General features: G+C 48.8%; 1 protein-coding gene across 1 annotated transcript in view; it reads left to right on the top strand.

Annotated features, from left to right (window-relative positions):
- Window positions 1-20,978, top strand: part of PAPPA2 (pappalysin 2) — a 184,345-nt gene that overhangs the window by 86,874 nt on the left and 76,493 nt on the right. Inside the window, exon 15 of the mRNA XM_065553642.1 lies at window positions 19,218-19,386. Within this exon, the coding sequence (XP_065409714.1) occupies window positions 19,218-19,386 (169 nt within the window). The remainder of the gene's footprint in view (window positions 1-19,217; window positions 19,387-20,978) is intronic.

Raw genomic sequence — 20,978 nt, 5'->3', positions numbered from 1 at the left:
CGAGTCAGTTTCCTTTTGGGAGTAGTCACGGCCACACATGCACCTCAGCCCCTGCCAATGGTGTGATTTTGTAATCACATTTTCCCAGACTTAAAAATATATTTCTTTCTCCAGTTGCTGTGTGAAAGACCCACACAAACAAGATGGGAAACTGACTGATACTGAAGGAAAGGTGGAACGGCCCATACACAAAGGCTGCCAAATACACAAAGAAAACAAATTGAAAAGATAGGGAATGGCATATTTTTTTCCCTATGATCTCTTTATTGAAATCTCAGGGAGGTTATTTGTAGCAATAATAGATACATTTCAGACCGAAGTATCATTTTTAAATGAGTGGTGTCCCTTTAAGTACTGACATGAGATTGCAAAGAGACATATCACGTAGCCTTCACGCCGTACGAAAGCGGATTTTAAAGTACATACTGCCCACTAATGAATAACATAGCTTTACAAATCCTGTGTCTGAGTCCTCTCTAGTGTAGCTCCCCCGAAGCCAGCGGACTCATGCAAGGCATAGAACTTCATGAGTTGATGTACAACTCCTGGGGTTGCTGGGAATCGGACTGAATCCACAGCATAAGCTTTGTAAGCCTCACTCATCATGCCAATGGAATCCACGCCTTCAATGATTTTTCTGTGGGTCAGGCTCGCCCAATGAGGTGCTGAGCTGAACGAACGCATCATCTGCCAACGGTAGAACATGCTCACCAGCAGCAATGGGAATCATGGGGCTAGTGGTACCTTGTCATACTCCCTTTGAAGGAAGGAGACTTTTATGGGATGAAGGGATCACGGGGGGAGGAGACAGTTGGGGATGGAGAGTCACACCTCTGAGCTTATGGACAGGTGTGTGGAGGCAAGTCCTGGGGAAAGGGGCAGGTTTGCATGGACAGAAGGGATGATCCATCTCTATCCCTCCTCAGGCTTTTGTCTGAGCTATAGGAGAGGGGACAAAATTGTGGGGGAGAGATGCCCCCTGCTGGCTCTGGAAGAGGAGCCAGCCTCCTTGTCATCAGTGTGCTGAGTTTGTCCTGCTGGGTGGTAGGGGCAGAAACCCACAAAGGTCTTTAAACCTTCTCTTTCTTCAGACATCATGTGGACTGTGGTGCTGGCCAGGCTGCTTTGTCTTGGCTCAGTTCAGCATGGTGCTGACACCACAATCTGTGGCAGCTGTGTCGTCCCTTTCCTCGCTCTGTGACTTCCCAGAGCTGGGGGCCTGGTGGCTCTTCCTCCACCCTCTCCAGGAGGCATCATGGTTAGGCAGGGCGCTAGGAGCCAGGACTCTGGGATCTAGTCCCCTGTTCTGCCACTGACCCTTGTCAGGCGAGCCATTCTGGGGGCTGATTCACAGAGATGAGCGCCTGCCACCTCAGGTGGAAGGAAGAGTGCTCAGCAACTCTGGCCATCAGGCCCCCAGGACCGGATATTCCAGTGAGCCCCTCAGGGTAGGTGCTGTACTTGTTTGAAAATCAGGATGTGCTGGGTACTTTGGAAAATCTGGCCCATGTTGAAATGGGAGCCGAGCTCTTTTTGAACCCTCATGGGAGAGCTGAGAACTTGGAAATCTTGCCCTCTGTGCATAAATGTGGGCATCCAAGAAATGGGGCATCCAACATTAGGGCCTTTGCTTCTCTTTGCCTCATTGTCACCACCTATAAACCCAGTATAACAGCACTTACCTTCCAACCAGGGGTCTCATTAGGAGTCAGGAAAGTGCTTTGGGTAGGTCGAATGACGTGGGCTTTAGAAGTGCAACATATTCATATCATCCCCATCTTGTGGACAAGAAGGTCCCATACTTGGGGGGCAGAGGACCCATAAAGCCCGGCTCCCCCTGAGTCCTAGTGTGCAGAAGTCATAATAACAATAACAGAGCCTCTTTACCAGCTCTGGAAGCGCCTGGCTAATTATTTCCCCCTTCCTTTCATTTTAAAAATGATTTTCAAGTCCAAAACAAACATACCAGAATATTAAAACAAAGCCTAATAATATATTGGGTATAAATGCAGGTGGAGTTTGGGAAGAAAATACCCCATAAAAGTTCAGGAATAAAACATATTTGCAGGTTCAGAGACTTCCACTCACCAGTAAAAGATGAAATCTGTGGTGTTCCAGTAAAGAATTGAACTGACCACACATGCAGTGTGTATGTAAGCCTATTATTAAAAATAACCCCACAAAAGTAACAAAGGAGACTCGGAAAAAGAGGTTTCCTGGCCTTAGTCTAGTTTCATTTCCAGTATAATAAAAATAACATCCCTGTGTTTCTCTTGCATCTTTCATCCTGAAGGATCCCCAAGTGCTCTGCAGCCTGTACTACAATAAAGAGATCACACACCCACACATGAAATGCAGGCATCTCCGGGGAACATGGCAGTCATTCTGCACTGGCAACGAGACATAGTTGTTTCAAAGAGAGGAAGCGATTAGTCTCCCCAGGTGAAACTGCAGGAGGAATTATAGGGAGTACAGAAACTGCCTTAAGGATCACAAGCTGTCAGGCCTTTGAATGTTGTCTCATCCAAAAGATGCCCCACCCTCAGTGCCCTCTAACACCATGCTGGGTCAGGGGTGCAGAGTGGATGGCAGCACATTGACTCCCCTCCTCACCTGGCACTTCAGGAGCACAAGGTTGTGCTTGCTCCCTGTGCCAATGCTGGGAGACTGAGTTGCTGTCCTCCCCGAGCCCACATGGGGTCAGCCATCGAAAGCTCCAGCAGCAAGGAAGGAATGACTTCAGCATGTACCTCATTAGGACCTGAGCCAATGCGCACTGAAGCCAGTGAGAGTCTTTCTGTTGACTTCAATGGATCTTCCCTTAATCCCTTAGGATCCACTAGGAGGTCTACACAACTGCTTATGTCACTGTAATTTACAGGTGTGTGAAGAAGCCACCCCCGCGAGTGACGCAAGTTGCAGCGACCTAATGGCGCTATGTCAGCGGGAGACGCTCTCCTGTTGGCATAGAGCGTCTTCACCAGGCACGCTGCATCAATGCGACTGCACCAATGTAGCACTTCTAGTGTAGACTAGCCCTATGACATCCTACATAGGGCATGTCTACAGTGCAGCTGGGAGCAAGGTTCCCAGTCCCGGTAGACAGACTTGTGCTGGTGGGGCTCAAGTTAGTGTGCTGAAAATAGCCAGGGGGTCAGGTGGGCTTGAGAGGCAACACTGCAATGCTCACAGTGCTATTTTTAGCATGCTGTCTTGAGCCCTCTAGCATGAGTCTGCCTATCCCAGTTGGGAGGCTCCCTTCCAGTGCCGTGTAGACAGGGCCGGCTCCAGGCACCAGGCAACCAAGCACATGCTTGGGGCGGCCAATCTTGGGGTGGCAGGGGGGCAGCGCGGCGCGGCATGGCATTCCACGGGGGGGGCGCTCTGGCGGCGCGGCGCTCGGCGGGGGGGCGGCGCGGGGCGCAGCGCTCGGGGGGGTTCCAGCGGTGCTTGGCTGGGGGGCGGGCTCCGGGGGGGGGGGGGGCGGGGCGGCGCGGGGCGGCGCGGGGCGCGGCGCTTGGCGGGAGGTTCCGGTGGCTCGGCGGGGGGCGGGCTCGGCAGGGCGGCGCTTTTTTTGCTGCTTGGGGCAGCAAAAAAGTTAGAGCCGGCCCTGCGTGTAGACATACTCTCGTTGCACCCAGAGTATCTGAAGCAGCGCCTCTGCCTGGTACTTCAGCCCCTTCCAGTTAATTGCTTTTGTTCTCCATCCAGCCTTTCCCTTTGCATGTGAACACCAAGCCACATTCCCTCCTCTTTTCTTTGGTATGGACTGTACATCAAGTCAGGGCAGCAGATTTTATTTATTGACTTTTTAAACTGCATTTTATTTTTAGCCTGTTGGAGTTTACGTTTGCTTGTGCTGGGAAGTGCCTTGGCACTATTGAAATCTAGTCTGCATTGTATTCTTATCCCCCCCCACCCCCAAGTTTTAAAGGATTAAAGAGAAATCTGGTTATGGTTTTTTGGAAGTTTTTAATTTTTGCCTTTTCTTGTTCAGCAAGGGAAGAATTGCAGTTCTCTAAGCTGTTCCCTTAGCTTTCGGGCCCAAGTATCTGACTTTTACCCAGGAATGATTTGGCCTTAGGTTTCGGTAGTTAACTCCCAGGCCCCTCCAAAGCTGGGCTATCCTCTACTGAGAGGGCGAACCTCAAAAGGAGAGCTGGACCTAACCAGAGCCCCAGAGCCAGCCTCTTGGTGGGGGTGGTAATGGGAGGACTAGGGCAATATGTGGGTCAGGAAGAGAAGGCGGAGTGGGGGAGGGGAGGAGGGAAAGAAAAGGAGAAGGACAAGAGGGAAACAGAGGAAGGAAATGGGAAGAGCCAGGCAAGTGTTAGAGAGAGGGGATGCGAATGAAATAGAAAGGGATACACAAGTTTGTTTGAAAAACATTTGTTCCAGGCTAGTTTAGCACTGGTGAAAGGTATGGGACTGAGAGCCCCATTTATCGCATACAGCCTGGGCAGCATCACAGCAAGCTTCCTCCAGGCTGCCCCACCCACATGCCTGTCACCAGACCTGGAGGGACCCCCCACCCCACCCCACACATTTCTAGGAGAGAGATTCAGAACTTGATAATCCTAGGTTGTAGGGCTGGATTTTGAACTTGGCATGAATAGACTCCAGCTCCGCCCTGAAGTCTCCTTCCAGCTGTTTCTCCTCAGGCAGTGGTGAAATCCAGAATGGACCATTAGATCGTCTAATCTGCCCTCCTGTATAGTGCAGGCCACAGAATTTCAGCCAAGTTATTCCTGTACTGAGCCCAGTAACTTGTGTTTGACTAAAGCGTCTCTTCCAGAAAGCCATTTTTAAAGGAGTAGAGGTTGTAGAGTCAATTTCCAGCAGTACATTCAAGGATGTTGCATTCCTTGCCCAGAGGCAGAGAGGTGGGCAAAGTAGTCCTGCTCCAGCCTTCTTTGTGATTGTCACATAGGCCCTGTCTACACCAGAGAAGTCACTAACATTGATTCATTGGTACGAATCAGAGCAAAGCTGGCACACCAGGCTGGCACACCAGCAGTCTGCCATTTCCAGCACAGCATCATCTAACCCTGCTAGGAGCAAGTCTAACCAATGAGGTGCTTAAAACTAGGTCAGCGGCTGGAATGGCCTCTACACTTGGGCTCCTAATGTTGCCAACAGCAATGGACCTGAGTTGATGTAAACAACGGTGGGGGATTTTTCCTCCAAGGCCTTGTGGCTTCTATGTTAGATACCATCCCCTACCCATTTAGCGCATATATGTGTCAGTGAAAGGCACCTTAGAAATACAAAAGAAAGGGGGAAGGTCAAAAATTATGTCAGGGCTGAAGGCAACTTGCCTTCCCAGTGAGAAACGTGCTTGTTAGCATGAGGAAATGAGATACTGCATGATTGGTCAGCTCTAAAAAAGAAGACACTAAGGCCTGGTCTACACTACGAGTTTAGGTTGAATTTAGCAGCATTAACTCAAAGAATGGGACAGGAAAGGCCCTCTTCATCCTAGGAACCAGGAGCCAGCTTGTAGAAGCCTTGAAGGCAATTTGAGGAGTTCCTGTCAGTGAGCTCCCGGGACATAAGGGGATGACTCAGTGCTGGATTTCTCAGTGTGGCACGTGGGGTGAGAATAAACCACATGAGATTCCTGTGGCCACTTGAAATGGGCTCTGGGGAGAACCCTTGCTAGTTGGTTGTGCACATCTGTGGGGAGGGACCACAACTTGTTGGTGGAATGTGCAGTGTAAGGAGAGATGGAAATTGCTCTTGGAGGCTTGCATAAGTGGATGTTTTATTTTTTAAAATATCAAAAATCTTTTAAAAAGGGTCAAAATGAAACATTTCATTTCACCCAAACAACATTTTTATCCTCTTTTTCAATTCATAAAAATTTAATTTTCAGTTTGATCAGAAACAATTTTTTTAATTATTAGCTAACTAAACCAGGGGTCGGCAACGTTCGGCATGCGGCTCGCCAGGGTAAGCACCCTGGCGGACCGGGCCAGTCTTATTTACCTGCTGACGCGGCAGGTTCAGCCGATCGCGGCCCCCACTGGCCGCGGTTCGCCGTCCCGGGCCAATGGGGGCGGCGAGAAGCCACGGCCAGCACATCGCTCGCCCACGCCGCTTCTCGCCGCTCCCATTGGCCCGGGACAGCGAACCGCGGCCAGAGGGGGCCGCGATCGGCCGAACCTGCCGCGTCAGCAGGTAAATAAAACTGGCCCGGCCTGCCAGGGTGCTTACCCTGGCGAGCCGCATGCCGAACGTTGCCGACCCCTGAACTAAACAATTGTGACTCACGTAAACGTAGACATTTTTCCAGTTTGTGTCATAGTTTGTCTATTATAGGTATTGATGTGATGCTTGGCATGACCATGTATTATAAATGGGATGGATGGATAGACAGATAACCTCACAGTGACAAAGGCACGGATAACTGTAGTGAGGTTCTCATCTGAAAAGAAAAAAGGTCATAACCTTCTAGCCAAGTGTGGGTAACAAATCAGTGGTGTTGGCTGATGCTGCTCGTTAGCCAATCAGAAGCAGCTGAGAATCCAGCAGCACCCCCCCACACACACACACGCCCCCAATCTGCCAGTTCTTTTCAGTGGCTTCCTATAACCTACAAGCGCTATTCTAATGCTGTCCAGGTTGAGTCTCACGAGCTAGCTGTCATCAGTATCTCAGGGTCTTGGCCAATGAATCTCAACTATAGCATCTGGCAGGGAGAGGCCCTGTGTATAAACAGCCCCTTTGTGTGTGCCTCAGAAGTGAAAGACTTGCTGTCGCTGTCAAAGAGGGAATCAGGAATCCGTTCCCACCAATCCTGTTCTAGTGTTGAAATCTGGTGGCCCAACTGGGAGTCAGGACTCTTGGGTTTAGTCCCCAGCTCCGCCACTGCCCTGCTGAGCTGTTTGGCAAGTCATGTCACTTCTCACTTCCATATTCCTCTATCTGTGTTGTAGGGATAATGACACTTACCTGCCCCACAGGGACTTTGAGACTTAATTAGTTATTGTCTGTAAGGTGCCTTGAGAGTCCTTGATAGACGGTGATATCTTGGATGGGGAACGTACTATAATTATTAGAAAAGGAGACACAAAAATGCTCCCTGCTCAACTCTCCCTGGACATACTCAAACGTGTGGGGCAAAGAGAATGAAATTGTATTAAAGTAACAGAACAGGAACAAGCACCTTCCTCAAAGAAGCTGCTTTGGTTTGAGGGAAAAGAGAACATCAGAGAAGACCTCTCCCAACCATCATACCACGTTGCATCATGCTCCACCAAGGGGAGAAATCTCCACCACTGCTTTAGAAGCATTAGATCCCAGAGGAAAATTCTTTTTCCTTCCATAAAAGACCATGGAGATTTCCAATAGAAACTGCACTGAAGGAACTTCTCACACATATACAATCACCTCTCCTCATCTATCCATCAATCTGTTTTTGCCAGATTGCTTTGGGGTAGGCATCTCTTATTTGATTGGCAGCATGGCCCTGATCCAAAGCCCACTGAAGTCAATTCCAAGACTCCCTATGACTTCAGTAGCCTTGAGCTTCCATTGTCCATCACCCTGTACATTGACAGCAGTATAGAAATCACTTCTAATAATACTTTTCACTTGTTAAAATTGTGGCTTAATTTTAAAGGCTGTTTTGATAGCAGCCAACGAGACTGCAGCCTGGGCAGATGTTACAGCAGATTTATGGATGATTTATGGTGCCTTAGAAGGTTCTGTTTGGCTTGGTTAAGCCCACCAGTATTTTCTGGGCTCTTTGAAATATTCACAATAAAATCCAAATTGTCATGTTTTCAGAAATTTGAGGTTTTCATATTTTGCTTTGCTTGCAAAATTGGTCCAATTTCCTGAAAAACCTGCACAGTTTCACAGTTATTGGAGCCCTCTTTGAGCAGTTTCAGATATTTCCAGATTTGAAATTTTGTTTGGTTGATGAGTTTTGCCCTCAAGATCCAGGGGACGGTTCAAAGCATCACATGGTTGTTTGCCAAAATGGCCATTTGCCAAAATGTCACAACAAATCATTTGTTTGGGCTGCAAAAGAGGCTGGGATTTTGCATGGAGGAAAAAAATAATATTGGCTACTTGATTTTTCTTGCACGACCCTCATCCAAAATATCTAAGTGTCATGGGACTACAAGAGTGGGCTGACGGGATAAGCTGTATCCATCTGTTATAATCAACAAGAGAAAGAAAGATCTATTTCACACTGAGGTCAGAGCTGTGCTGTCTATGGCATGTCCCCACAGATACTGCTGAGGAGTATAGATTCCATGGGTCATTATGGACAGACACTTGTTCCTGAGAATCATGCCAAACCATGGTATGCTATAGATTCTAGCCTCTAAGCTGGCTGTAACACCTAGACCATCTTTTGTGTGTTTGTAGAGCACCTAGCATAATGGGATCCTAAGGGCTGCCACAGTACATGATGTTCTTTTTATGAGTACTAGTCTCCTGAAAAGGAAATCTGTGATCAATGATACCATTCTGGAGACAACCAAGCCAAGCCCCCTCCCTTGATATAACTCCTCTGAGGTTTATGCCAGCAGAGCTTTTGACCCAGCCATTTTTAAGCACTATTGTAGCTGGCATAGTTCTGATCCCACAGCCTACGCTTGTCACCCCATCCCCAAGACTGACAAGGCCCTGTTCAGTATCAGAACTGGCAAGCAGCATATTAAACGGTCTCCACAGCATCATTGCAGCGCAGCATGCTGACACTGCGTCGCTGGCTCATGAGCTTACGAAGCTGCGTCACAACATAGATGTGCAGCAGACGTCATGGTGCTGTGGCACAGAAATCAATATTGCAGGCTTCCTAGTTTTGTCACCCCAATATTCCTCTTCCAGCTTGATGTCTTTACCTGCCTTTCTATAGTAGATTGTAACATCTTTGTGGCATGGACCTGGTCTTATAAAGTGTCAGAGAAATAAGAACAGGACAAACTCCTAGTGACTGTAAGTGTCTCAGGGAAGGGACCACTTTTTTGTTCTATGTTTGTACAGTGTTTAGCACAGTGGGGTCCTGGTCCAGTACTAGAGCCCCAGGGTGCTACGCCAATGCAAATAATCAGTAGTAATAAAAGTGGCATCCTTAGGGTGGCTTGCAGAAAATAAGCAAATTCCCTTGTCACATTCCTTGTCATTGAGAGACTGGAGATAAGAAAATGTCCCAAGAGAAAAGACCCACCCCCACACCTGAGAAGGTTACATTGAATAAGAGCTCAGATTATTCAATGGGAGGTAAACACAGGGATGGGGAAGGGTTGTGCCCTTGGGTATTGGGGGCACAGTTATGGAGCAGTACAACCGCATGGAGAGAGAGGAGAGGGAGGTCTACAATTGGTACCAGATGCACTCGGAAGCTAATGACCTGACAAGCGCTGTGCTCATAAAACAAATTCTTTCAAAAGGAAGCAAATGGAAATATAAGCTAGTGAAAGAATTTGCAGCGGCTGCCCTGAAACCATTTCTCACTTCATAAACAGGTCTGTGCAGGAAAAACAGCCTTTTTTTTTTTGTGGTCCTTTCTCTTGCCATTTTCCCCTCCTCCATCCACCTCCAACCCTGAATGGGCTGTTCCGCGCAGGTTTCCATGGCAACTTTGGCTAATGGGATGTCGCTGGAGTCGGCAATGAGTTCTGTTCGTTCTACGCATAAGTCTGCAGCATTTTTTGGTGACTTCGCTCAATGAGTATTTGTCCGTGGTGGCTGAGTGGGTTCCTTCCACACAGATGGCTCCTGCAGCTGTAACACCTGGTGCTAGCAACCTGTGAGTTCTCACAAGCTGAACTGGCTTGGGATTTGGATGGGAGACCTTCGGGGCCAGGGGATGACCCCAGCTGTTACAGGAAGCTGTGTGGCTGATTCACTAGGTAGTGCTCTTCCCTCTGAGCAGCTTAACGGGTGCTGTGCCTCTTGGAGGTACTTCCTTTTGGGGGAGCCATAAAACCAAGGTCTTGAGCACTTGCAATAACTTTACAGGGTAATCAAACTTAAAGAGCCCAGAAGAACCCCCTCTAGCCTTAGGTTCAAAGTTACAGCAAACAGAGGTAAACACCCTAGTAAAAGGTACATTTACAAGTTGAGAAAACAAAGATAAAACTAACACGCCTTGCCTGGCTGTTTATTTACAAGTTTGAAATATGAGAGACTTGTTCAGAAAGATTTGGAGAGCATGGATTGATGTCTGGTCCCTCTCAGTCCCAAGAGCGAACCACCACCAAAACAAAGAGCACAAACAAAAGCCTTCCCCCCCACCCAAGATTTGAAAGTATCTTGTCCCCTTATTGGTCCTTTGGGTCAGGTGTCAGCCAGGTTATCGGAGCTTCTTAATCCTTTACAGGTAAAAGGATTTTGGATTCTCTGGCCAGGAGGGATTTTATAGTATTATACATAGGAGGGCTGTTACCCTTCCCTTTATAGTTATGATACGCCCCCCAAATCACAGATAGTGTTGGACAGCCGGTTCCACACTGGCTGTGATTTCTTCCTGGCGCTCTAGGAGAAAACAGAGTTAATAAGACACATGGACCTTTAGACATACTACTGATTATATAAAAACTAACAATATGTTCGACATTCCAAGAACAATTTTTAATTGTTGATTCGGGGAAACTTTCCCGGGAGAGTGCATCAGCCACTTTGTTAGAAGTTCCTGAAATGTGCTGTATTTCAAAATCAAAATCTTGGAGAGCTAAACTCCACCAAAGAAGTTTTTTGTTATTTCCCTTGGCGGTATGAAGCCACGTTAGCGCAGCATGGTCGGTTTGTAGTTGGAAACACCATCCCCAAATGTATGGGCGTAGCTTTTCCAGCGCATACACCATGGCGTAGCATTCCTTTTCGCTGATTGACCAGTGGCTTTCCCTCTCAGATAGTTTCTTGCTGAGAAACACGACAGGATGGAATTCTTGATCCGGTCCTTCCTGCATTAAAACTGCTCCCACACCCCGCTCGGACGCATCTGTGGTTACTAGGTTTGTGAAAGTCTGGGGCCCTTAGCACAGGGTCAGACATGAGTGTCGCCTTAAGCTGGTTAAAGGCCTTTTGACACTCATTAGTCCACTGAACTGCATTTGGCTGTTTCTTTCTGGTTAGGTCTGTCAGTGGGGCGGTGATTTGGCTGTAGTGTGGTACAAATCGCCTATAATATCCGGCCAAGCCTAAGAAGGATTGGACCTGTTTCTTTGACTTTGGAACCAGCCACTTTTGGATAGCATCCACTTTGGCCTGTAGGGGATTTATAGTTCCTTGACCCACCTGGTCCCCCAGGTAAGTCACTCTGTTTTGGCCTATTTGACACTTTTTAGCCTTAACAGTTAGTCCTGCCTGCCTGATGCGCTCGAAGACTTTTTCCAGGTGCTCCAGGTGTTCTGCCCATGAATCAGAAAAAATAGCCACATCATCTAGGTAGGCAACTGCAGATTCTCCCCATCCCGCTAGGAGACCATCTACAAGTCTTTGGAAGGTGGCGGGTGCATTTCGCAGCCCGAAAGGGAGTACATTGACACCCTGCCTGGGTGACGAAGGCTGACCTTTCCTTGGCGGGTTCATCTAGTGGTACTTGCCAGTACCCCTTGGTTAAGTCTAAGGTAGAGATGAATTGGGCATGTCCCAATTTCTCCAATAGCTCATCTGTGCATGGCATTGGATAGTTGTCAGGACGAGTTACAGCATTTAGCTTACGGTAGTCCACGCAAAAGCGTATTTCCCCATCTGGTTTGGGAACTAGAACCACTGGAGATGCCCATGCACTGTTAGAGGGGCGGATTATACCCATCTGTAGCATGTCCTGGATCTCCCTTTTTATAGCAGTTTGGGCATGAGGTGACTCCCAGTAGGGTGGGGTTCTAATTGGGTGAGCATTACCTGTGTCAGTGGAGTGGTATGCCCGTTCGGTCCGTCCTGGGGTGGCTGAGAACATGGGCGCAAAGCTAGTGCACAGCTCCTTGATCTGCTGTCGCTGCAGACGTCCAAGGGTCGTGGAGAGGTTCACCTCTTCCACGCCACTGTCACTTTTTCCTTCGTAGTAGACACCTTCAGGCCACTCCACTTCATCTGTTTCCTGGGCTGTAAACTGGAAAACCTTTAATTCTCTGGAATAAAAGGGCTTAAGAGAATTAACATGGTATACCTTAGGCTTTATGTTGGAGGTGGGGGATGCTATGAGATAGTTAACAGCTCCTAGACGCTCCTGGACCGTGAATGGTCCTTCCCACGACGCTTCCATTTTATGGGCCTGGAGCGCCTTTAAGACCATGACTTGGTCTCCTACTTTGAAGGACCGTTCTCTGGAATGTTTATCATACCAGGCCTTTTGCTCTTTCTGAGCATCCTTTAGGTTTTCTTTAGCAAGGGCTAAAGAGTGTCGGAGGGTGCTTTGTAGATTGCTTACAAAGTCTAGAATGTTAGTTCCTGGAGAAGGTGTAAACCCCTCCCATTGCTGCTTCACCAACTGTAATGGCCCCTTAACCTCGCGGCCATACACAAGTTCAAATGGTGAAAACCCTAAACTGGGATGTGGTACAGCCCTGTAGGCAAAAAGCAACTGCTGTAACACTAGGTCCCAATCATTGGAGTGTTCATTTACGAATTTACATATCATGGCCCCCAAAGTTCCATTAAACCTCTCCACCAGGCCTTGGTTTGATGGTGGTAAGGGGTGGCAACCAAGTGATTCACCCCATGAGCTTCCCACAGGTTTTTCATGGTCCCTGCCAGGAAATTAGTTCCCGAATCTGTAAGGATGTCGGAGGGCCAACCTACCCTGGCAAAAATGTCTGCTAATGCCCGGCACACACTTTTAGCCCTGGTGTTGCTTAGAGCTACTGCTTCCAGCCATTGGGTAGCAAAATCCATGAAAGTCAGTATGTACTGCTTTCCTCTGGATGTCTTCTTTGGGAAAGAACCCAGAATATCCACAGCTACTCGCTGAAATGGGACCTCAATTGTGGGTAGTGGCTGGAGAGGGGCTTTGACCTGGTCTTGGGGCTTTCCCACTTGTTGACACACCTCACAAGACCGGACATAATTAGCAATGTCCTTGCCCGTTCCCTCCCAGTGGAAGGACTTCCCCAACCGGTCTTTGGTTCTGTTCACCCCAGAATAGCCACTGGGATGATCATGAGCTAAGCTCAAGAGCTTTACCCGATACTTAGTGGGAACTACCAACTGTCTTTGAGGATGCCAGTCTTCCTGGTGTCCACCAGAAAGAGTCTCCTTGTATAAAAGTCCTTGTTCTGCAACAAACCGGGATCGGTTAGAAGAGCTGAGAGGCGGTGGGGTGCTCCATGCCGCTGCCCAAGCTTTCTGAAGGCTGTCATCTGCTTCCTGCTCGGTCTGGAACTGTTCCCTTGATGCTGGAGACATCAGTTCCTCCTTAGACTGTGGACTTGGGCTTGGTCCCTCTGAAAGCGATGCAGGTGCTGGGGCTGTTTCCGTTGACTGTGAACCGCTGTCCGCTGGTGCACTGTGTGGTATTTCAGGCTCTGGCTGAGCCTCTTGGGTAGGGTTATCTGCTGCTTCTGCCAGTTCAGGCTCGCTGGTGCCCTCTGGCGTTGGAGTTGTAGACGGGTTTGCAAACGCTGTACTCAGTGCTGGCAATGGTTCTGGTGCTGGTTGTGTTGCCAGTTCCGGTTCTGGGACTGGCTTTGGCTGGGTCTCTGGGATTGGATCCACTATGGCTGTTGCAGTCATTGGCAGGGGATCCGGTTCCACCACCTTTGTCTGGGTCTCTGGTAACACAGACGGGGCCCTGGTGGACGGCTCAGGAACAGGGATGGGGGTGAAAGCTTGCTTAGCCTGGCTGCGGGTGACTATTCCCACCCTCTTGGCTAGCTTCACATGGTTGGCCAAGTCTTCCCCCAGCAGCATGGGGATGGGATAATTGTCATAGACTGCAAAAGTCCACATTCCTGACCAGCCCTTGTACTGGACATGTAACTTGGCTGTAGGCAAGGTTACAGAGTGTGACATGAAGGGTTGAATATTCATCGGAGCCTCCGGGTTGATGAGTTTGGGGTCCACTAGGGATTGGTGGATAGTCGACACTTGTGCCCCAGTGTCCCTCCACGCGATAACCTTCTTTCCGCCCACTCTCAAGGTTTCCCTTCGCTCCGAGGGTATGAGAGAGGCATCTGGGCCTGGGGATCTTTGGTGTGATTGTGTGTAATGAACTGTAATCAGTTGGAGTTCTTGGGGCAGTGGGCCTTTATATGTCCCAGTTCATTACATTTAAAACATCGCCCTGCTAATGTATCACCGGGGCGATGTTGGTTGGTGGAGACTGGTGTGGTGGGGTGAGAAGGCGTCTGGGGTTTCCCTTGGGATGTAGGTGGGGCCTTGGGTTGTCCCCGGTGGTAGGGTTTTGTTTCGGGTTGCCCCTTCTGATATTCGCTCCAACTGCTACTATTTTTTTTCTTTTCTGCCACCTCCACCCATTTGGCTCCAATCTCCCCCGCCTCGGTTACACTTTTGGGCTTCCCATCTAGGATGTACCTTTCTATTTCCCCAGGAACACCCTCTAAAAACTGCTCCATTTGCATTACGAAGGGCAACTCTTCTGTAGATTTAACATTTGCTCCTGATATCCAGGCCTCCCATTTTTTCCCAATGTGGTAGGCATGTTGGGTAAATGACACGTCTGGTTTCCACCTTAGAGCTCTGAACCGCCGACGGGCATGCTCGGGTGTTAGCCCCATTCTGATTCTGGCCTTGTTTTTAAAAAGTTCATAACTGTTCATGTGTTCCTTAGGCATTTCAGCCGCCACCTCTGCTAAGGGTCCACTGAGCTGCGGCCTCAGCTCTACCATGTACTGGTCTGTAGTGATGCTATACTCAAGGCAGGCCCTTTCAAAATTTTCTAAGAAGGCCTCAGTATCATCGCCTGCCTTGTAGGTGGGGAATTTTCTGGGATGGGAAGTGGTACCTGGAGAGCGGTTGCTAGGGTTGGCCGGTATATCTGGCCTAGCCCTTGCTAATTCCAGTTCATGCTTCCTCTCTCTTTCTCTCTCCTCCATCTCTTTTTCTTTTTGCTCCATAGCTCTCTTGTGGGCCTCCTCTTTGGCTTTCTCTTCTCTTTCAGTAGCTGCTTTCTCGAGTTCATTTATTTTGAGCAGTCTCTTATGATTTTTTTCACTTTCTTCTGCCGCCAGTCTCGCCAGCTCTTGTTTAGTAGCGGTGTCACTGGTACTCATTTTCCTGCTTTGTTGGGCTGGGTCACACCCCCTCTGCAGTTCACTGAAACTGAGATGCACTCAGCTCAGGGCTGCTAGGTAACAGAGACTTTCTAACTAGCTATCCCCGAGAGGTAGAAAGAAAAAAAACAATTCAGCTTGTAAATACCTTTTGCCAGCTGTTTGCTCACTGCTTGAACCCTTCTCTTAACAAAGACCCTTGTTAAAAAAAACTTAACACCTCTGCATTCAGGCAAGGAGAGATAAGATATGCATCTACCTTCAGCTCTGCTTTCTAAGCAGCTAGAAAGGAGAAAAATTTTTTTACTGGCTTTTGGTTTAAAATGATCCCACCACTCTGCCACCATGTCAAGGCTCCTTCCCTACTCTGAACTTTAGGGTATAGATGTGGGGGCCTGCATGAAAACTTCTAAGCTTAACTACCAGCTTAGATCTGGTCCGCTGCCACCACTCCCAATGTGCTAATTCCCTTCCCTGGGTAGCCTTGAGAGACTCTTCACCAATTCCCTGGTGAATACAGATTCAAACCCCTTGGATCTTAAAACAAGGAGAAATTAACCATCCCCCCTCCTTTCTCCCACCAACTCCTGGTGGATCAAGATCCAACCCCCTTGGATCTAAAAAACAGGGAAAATCAATCAGGTTCTTAAAAAGAAGGCTTTTAATTAAAGACAAAGGTAAAATGATTTTTGTAAAATCAGGATGGAAAATAACTTTACAGGGTAATCAAAACTTAAAGAGCCCAGAGGACCCCCCTCTAGCCTTAGGTTCAAAGTTACAGCAAACAGAGGTAAACACCGTAGTAAAAGGTACATTTACAAGTTGAGAAAACAAAGATAAAACTAACACGCCTTGCCTGGCTGTTTACTTACAAGTTTGAAATATGAGAGACTTGTTCAGAAAGATTTGGAGAGCATGGATTGATGTCTGGTCCCTCTCAGTCCCAAGAGCAAACAACCACCAAAACAAAGAGCACAAACAAAAGCCTTTCTCCCCCCCCCAAGATTTGAAAGTATCTTGTCCCCTTATTGGTCCTTTGGGTCAGGTGTCAGCCAGGTTACCGGAGCTTCTTAATCCTTTACAGGTAAAAGGATTTTGGATTCTCTGGCCAGGAGGGATTTTATAGTATTGTACACAGGAGGGCTGTTTCCCTTCCCTTTATAGTTATGACAGTAGCAAGGACACCTTCTGTCGAGAGTAGGTAAAGCCCAAATCCTAGACCCATAGTTACTCCATATTCAGTTTTTAGCACATTTCCCTTTTTAACACCGCCACTTGACAGTTTCCTTGCCGGTCCTGCGGTGCTGAATCAAAGCAGAGATGGTCCTGTGGGGAGAGAAGAGGGACAGGAGAAGTCGCAGAGCAGCGAAGCTGGGCTGAGAGGAACGAGGGAGAGTGTCTGAGGCCATGTCTACGCTACAGACACTGTAGTGGTATAGCCATGGCTCCAGAGCTATGCCACTGTAACCCCGTAGTGTGGACACAGACTACAGTTACAGAAGGGGGTTTCCTGTCACTGTAGGAACACCACCTCCCTGTGTGATGGTAGCTAGGATGACAGAAGCATTCTTCCACCAACCTAACTGTGTCTACACCAGGAGTTAGGTCAGCATAGCTCCGGCACTCAAGGGGTGTTGAGCCCTGAGCTCCATAGCTATGTTGACCTGAGTTGTAAGTGTAGACCTGGCCTGATTTTCCACACACCGTTCAGTCCAGGATGTATTTAGCTGCAGTGGATATGTGTCCAGTACACAAACCCCTCAGCTCAGTGCTTTGCTGACACAGCCTTTGCAGGAGCTGGCTACATGTATATTGGGTTTGTTCAGGTCTCCATAAGGGGTTTTTTGGGGTGGTGCCCGCACACAAGAGTGACCCTAGGGGAGGAAGGCTGCTCGAGTGGTTACAGGATAGCCAGGAACTCGAGAGACCCCGATATATTTGTGTGTCTGAATGTGATTGGATGTTTTAATTAAACATAGGGTCCCCTCAAAGCCCCCTTTAATAATATGACAAGCTATACAAGAGTTGTCACAGTATATACGAAACACAGATCTCCCTCCCCCGATGCAGGTATCGCTCGCTCTGAGATAGGTGTGACAGCGTGTGTGTGACAGAGACTGTGTATGGCTGTCAGTGCATGAGGCTGTGCGTGAGTGCAGATGAGCACTGTGTCGCTCAGGGGTAGGTGTGAGAGTACGTGGGAGACTGTGTGTGAGCACAGATGAGCACTGTACTGTTTTAACTTGTGTAACTAAATGATGAGTGATTTCCCCTGGGATTTGCTCGGTAGCCTAGTCCCTGCCCCCATTTCCATCTGACGACCATTAACACATGACAGAGTTACAGGCTTGCATCAGCTTACACTTTTGTAGAGTAAACCCAAACGTCTGGGAGATCCCTTGTGTGGGGGCTGTGTGCCATTGAGCAACTCACTGCTCCACTTGTGGCCGTGGGTTGTCCTGGGATTCTTTCAGGCAGGGTTGGGGCTCCTTGAAATCCATAGGGTCCCCTCAAAGCCCCTTGTTTGTACATCTCCACTCAGCTGTCACAGCTTTTCTGAGTTTCCAGGGGGCTCTGATTTCCTAGGGCCAGCAGGGTCCCCGTAGGGATGCAGAGAGGTGGGAAGCAGATCCCCAAGCAGCAGCATTTTATGTCCTGATCCTTTGAGATGCTGAGCACCTGCAGCTCCCATGGAAGTGCCAGATGCTCAGCGCCTCTCAGGATGTGCCCGTATTATTTTCTAATGAAGAGCTGATGGGGAAAAAATGGTGCGAATCCTCAAGTAGCATAAATTCAGCACTGAAGTCAGCGGAGCTACACTGATTGACAACAGCTGAGGATCTGTCCCAGCATTTCTCAAGGGACAGTCTTCGGGGGGGGAAATATCGGAACAATCCCTTTGCCTGCAAAAGGAACCTTCGATCTTTTAAAATTGTCATGTGGGTTGTTGTTGTTTTTTTGCCATTTTTACCTACTCTTGCTAGACTGTCTCTTATTATGTGTTTGTACAGCTCCATAATGTCCTGGAAATGTGGCTTTGAAAAACATGCCCGCTTGGGCCCTGATCCTGTGATTGGCTTCACGTGGGCTGATCTTGGTGCCTGCGCAGTCTCGTTAACTAAAATGCTGTTCCCCGGGGTTTCAAGGGTCTGATTCACACTGCACCTAGTGGCTAAAACTGAGATCAGGGCCCCATTGCGCCAGGTGCTGCACATACCCATAGCGAGAGGCAGTCCACGTCTCAAAATGCTTACAACCCAAATAGGTCAGACAGTTGAAGGCTGAGAGGGGAAACAGAAGCACAGAGGGGTGAAGTGAGGAGTCCAGGGTCACACACATGGCAGCTCAGTGGAAGAGCTGGGACCAGAAATTAGGTTCCCTGGCTGCCACTGTACTGCTCTCTCCACTAGACAGCACTGCCTCTCACCCAAGCGTAGGACTGGGGCCTTAACTGTTAGTATGTGGGAGTTTGTGTGCTGGGAGCAGGTGGAGATTAAACTAAGGCAGAGCCGGAGGAATGGGGGATATGCTGGGATCCAGTACCCCTGGCAGAACACATCTCTTGTCCCCAGAGCAAACCTTCGTGAGTGCATGCCTAAATAAGAAGCTGTTGGATATGGGGTGGTTTGAGCCCCCTCACTCCATCCTTCCACTGGTGCTGCCACCTCTGCAGATTAATTGAGGACTAGACTGCAGGGAAACTCCCTGTGTTAACCATCTGCCATCCAGCGTCTCCCTTAGGAAACCAAAGGGGCCGGTGTAGAATGAGCTGAGCTTTACAGCCTGCCAATCCGAGAGAACCGCAAATCCAACCATGGTGTTATCTGTACTAACCCGTCCTGGGCTGGACATTGGAGCCCTGGACACCGACTGTGCTGACCCATCCCAAGCGGGTGCTGGCGCACGGGGTATTCCCTTGTGATGCCGCAAGGGAGGAGCTCCTCCTTCTGCAAAAGCGCTGGGATTCCCCACCATGGGGAGCTGTCTTTTGATTCTCTTCTCCCACCTTTGTCTCCTCTACAGCTGTGCCCGCTGGACCTGTGGGGAGCAGGGCAGCTGCATGCCACTGCAGCTCGACCATGCCTTGGTGAACTGCACGTCCGGTGGCCCGGGACACATGAAATGCGCTGTTGCCTGTGAAAAGGGATTTGTCCTCCAGTCCAGCGGCGGGAAGGGTCTGAGCCCCAGGGAGGTGAGTTCTGGTGGAAATAACCATGCAACCTGACTGAGTGACTGCTAGCTGAGACAGGCTGCTACCCAGCTCCTTCCAGCTTGCTTGGGGCACCCCCAGCTCTGCCAGTGCACCTCTGTCCTGACCCACAGCACTCCTTGCTTTAGTCCAGTGCAAGACCACCACTCTCAGCAAGACCAGTGCCCTTCAGTCCCAATCCATGGCACACTGCTGTTCCAGACCTGGGCCCCTCACAACCCTGCTAATGCACCTCAGTCCTGACCTGTGCCACCTACTGCTCTGTCAGTCTGGGGTCTGTTTGGCACCGGGGCTCCCAGTCAAGCCAAACTGAAGGATGTTATTGTGAAGTGAAGAGTGATCCCCCAGGGTGTAAAGATACTCCTGGGGATGGTGAGGAGAGAAGTTTTCCTGGAAATCTCTCTTCAGGGTACCAAATACAGGAACACTTTCAATAAGGGGGCACATCTGTCATGGGTACAGGATCACCCCTCTATTTGATTTCTTCTGGAATGTAGAAGAGAGGTGCCTCATCCCCACCTCTCCCCTGGTAGTAGTCTCTTTCGTGGGTGTGGGGCTGAGGTGAACCAGAAGGGAAGAAAGCAGCCACCATTATCCTGCTGCTCCCCTGTGGTCTGCCTTTTCTACTGCAAGTTCTGCTAGTCATATTTGGATCTCTGTGTCTCTGCAAAGAGCAAACACCCTTTCCCTATCTCCTTGTTAAATATGCAGCACTAGGAGAAACTGAGCCACACACAATAGTCATACAAAATATCATGAAAATTCCCCACTTCATCACAGTGTGCAAATCTGACATCAGTAAGTGGGCATAAGGGAGTCTACCAGAGTGAGAGCATATCTAAATTGGTGTCATTTGCACAATGAGGGGTTGGAAAAGGATACACAAAGTTGTACATTAAAAGCAGCGTGTGAGGGGAGCTACCTGAATGTACACCTTCCTCTGCCTTCCTTATTAGCTGCTTTCCCTCCAGCAATCCCCTTACCCAGCAAGTTACACCCCCATGCTCTCTCTTAGGGCTTGTCTGCACAGGGACATCCAGGAAAGTTAATTCAAATTAACAGAAGGTGTGAATTTGAAGTGGATTAGTTCAACCACATGAAATCCCTGTGTGAACACCGACATTCAGAATGAAAGGCGCCTCAGTCTTCAAAGTGAATTAAACCAAATTAAGGTCACTTTAATTCTGATTAACAGTGTCCACACAGGGGTTTAGTGAGGTTTAAATAATCCACTTCAAATTCACATTTTTCCTTAATTCAGATTAATTTTCCTGGATGTCCCCATGTAGACAAGCCCTCAGACTCAAGGTCATCTCTGATGGAACTCCATTAAAGTCAGTGGAAGTACATCAGGGATGAATTCAGACCAGCTAAACTCCCTCTTGCCCATGCCTCAGTTCACTTCTGAATTTATCCGGCGACCTGTGGGTCAATCCTATGCCACACCCTCCAGCTTTCCCAGCAGCACTAGCACAGAAGCGGCTGATGAGCAGACAACCCCTTGTATCGCAATATGCTGCTCTCTGTACCCCAGAGGGCCAGTCCCGATGAATGAATTAAATTGCCACATACCG

The sequence above is a fragment of the Chrysemys picta genome, chromosome 8 (assembly GCF_011386835.1).
Source record: "Chrysemys picta bellii isolate R12L10 chromosome 8, ASM1138683v2, whole genome shotgun sequence".
Lineage (NCBI taxonomy): Eukaryota > Metazoa > Chordata > Testudines > Emydidae > Chrysemys > Chrysemys picta.
The sequence above is the reverse complement of the archived record's forward strand: the minus strand, read 5'-3'. Positions and strand labels throughout refer to the sequence as shown.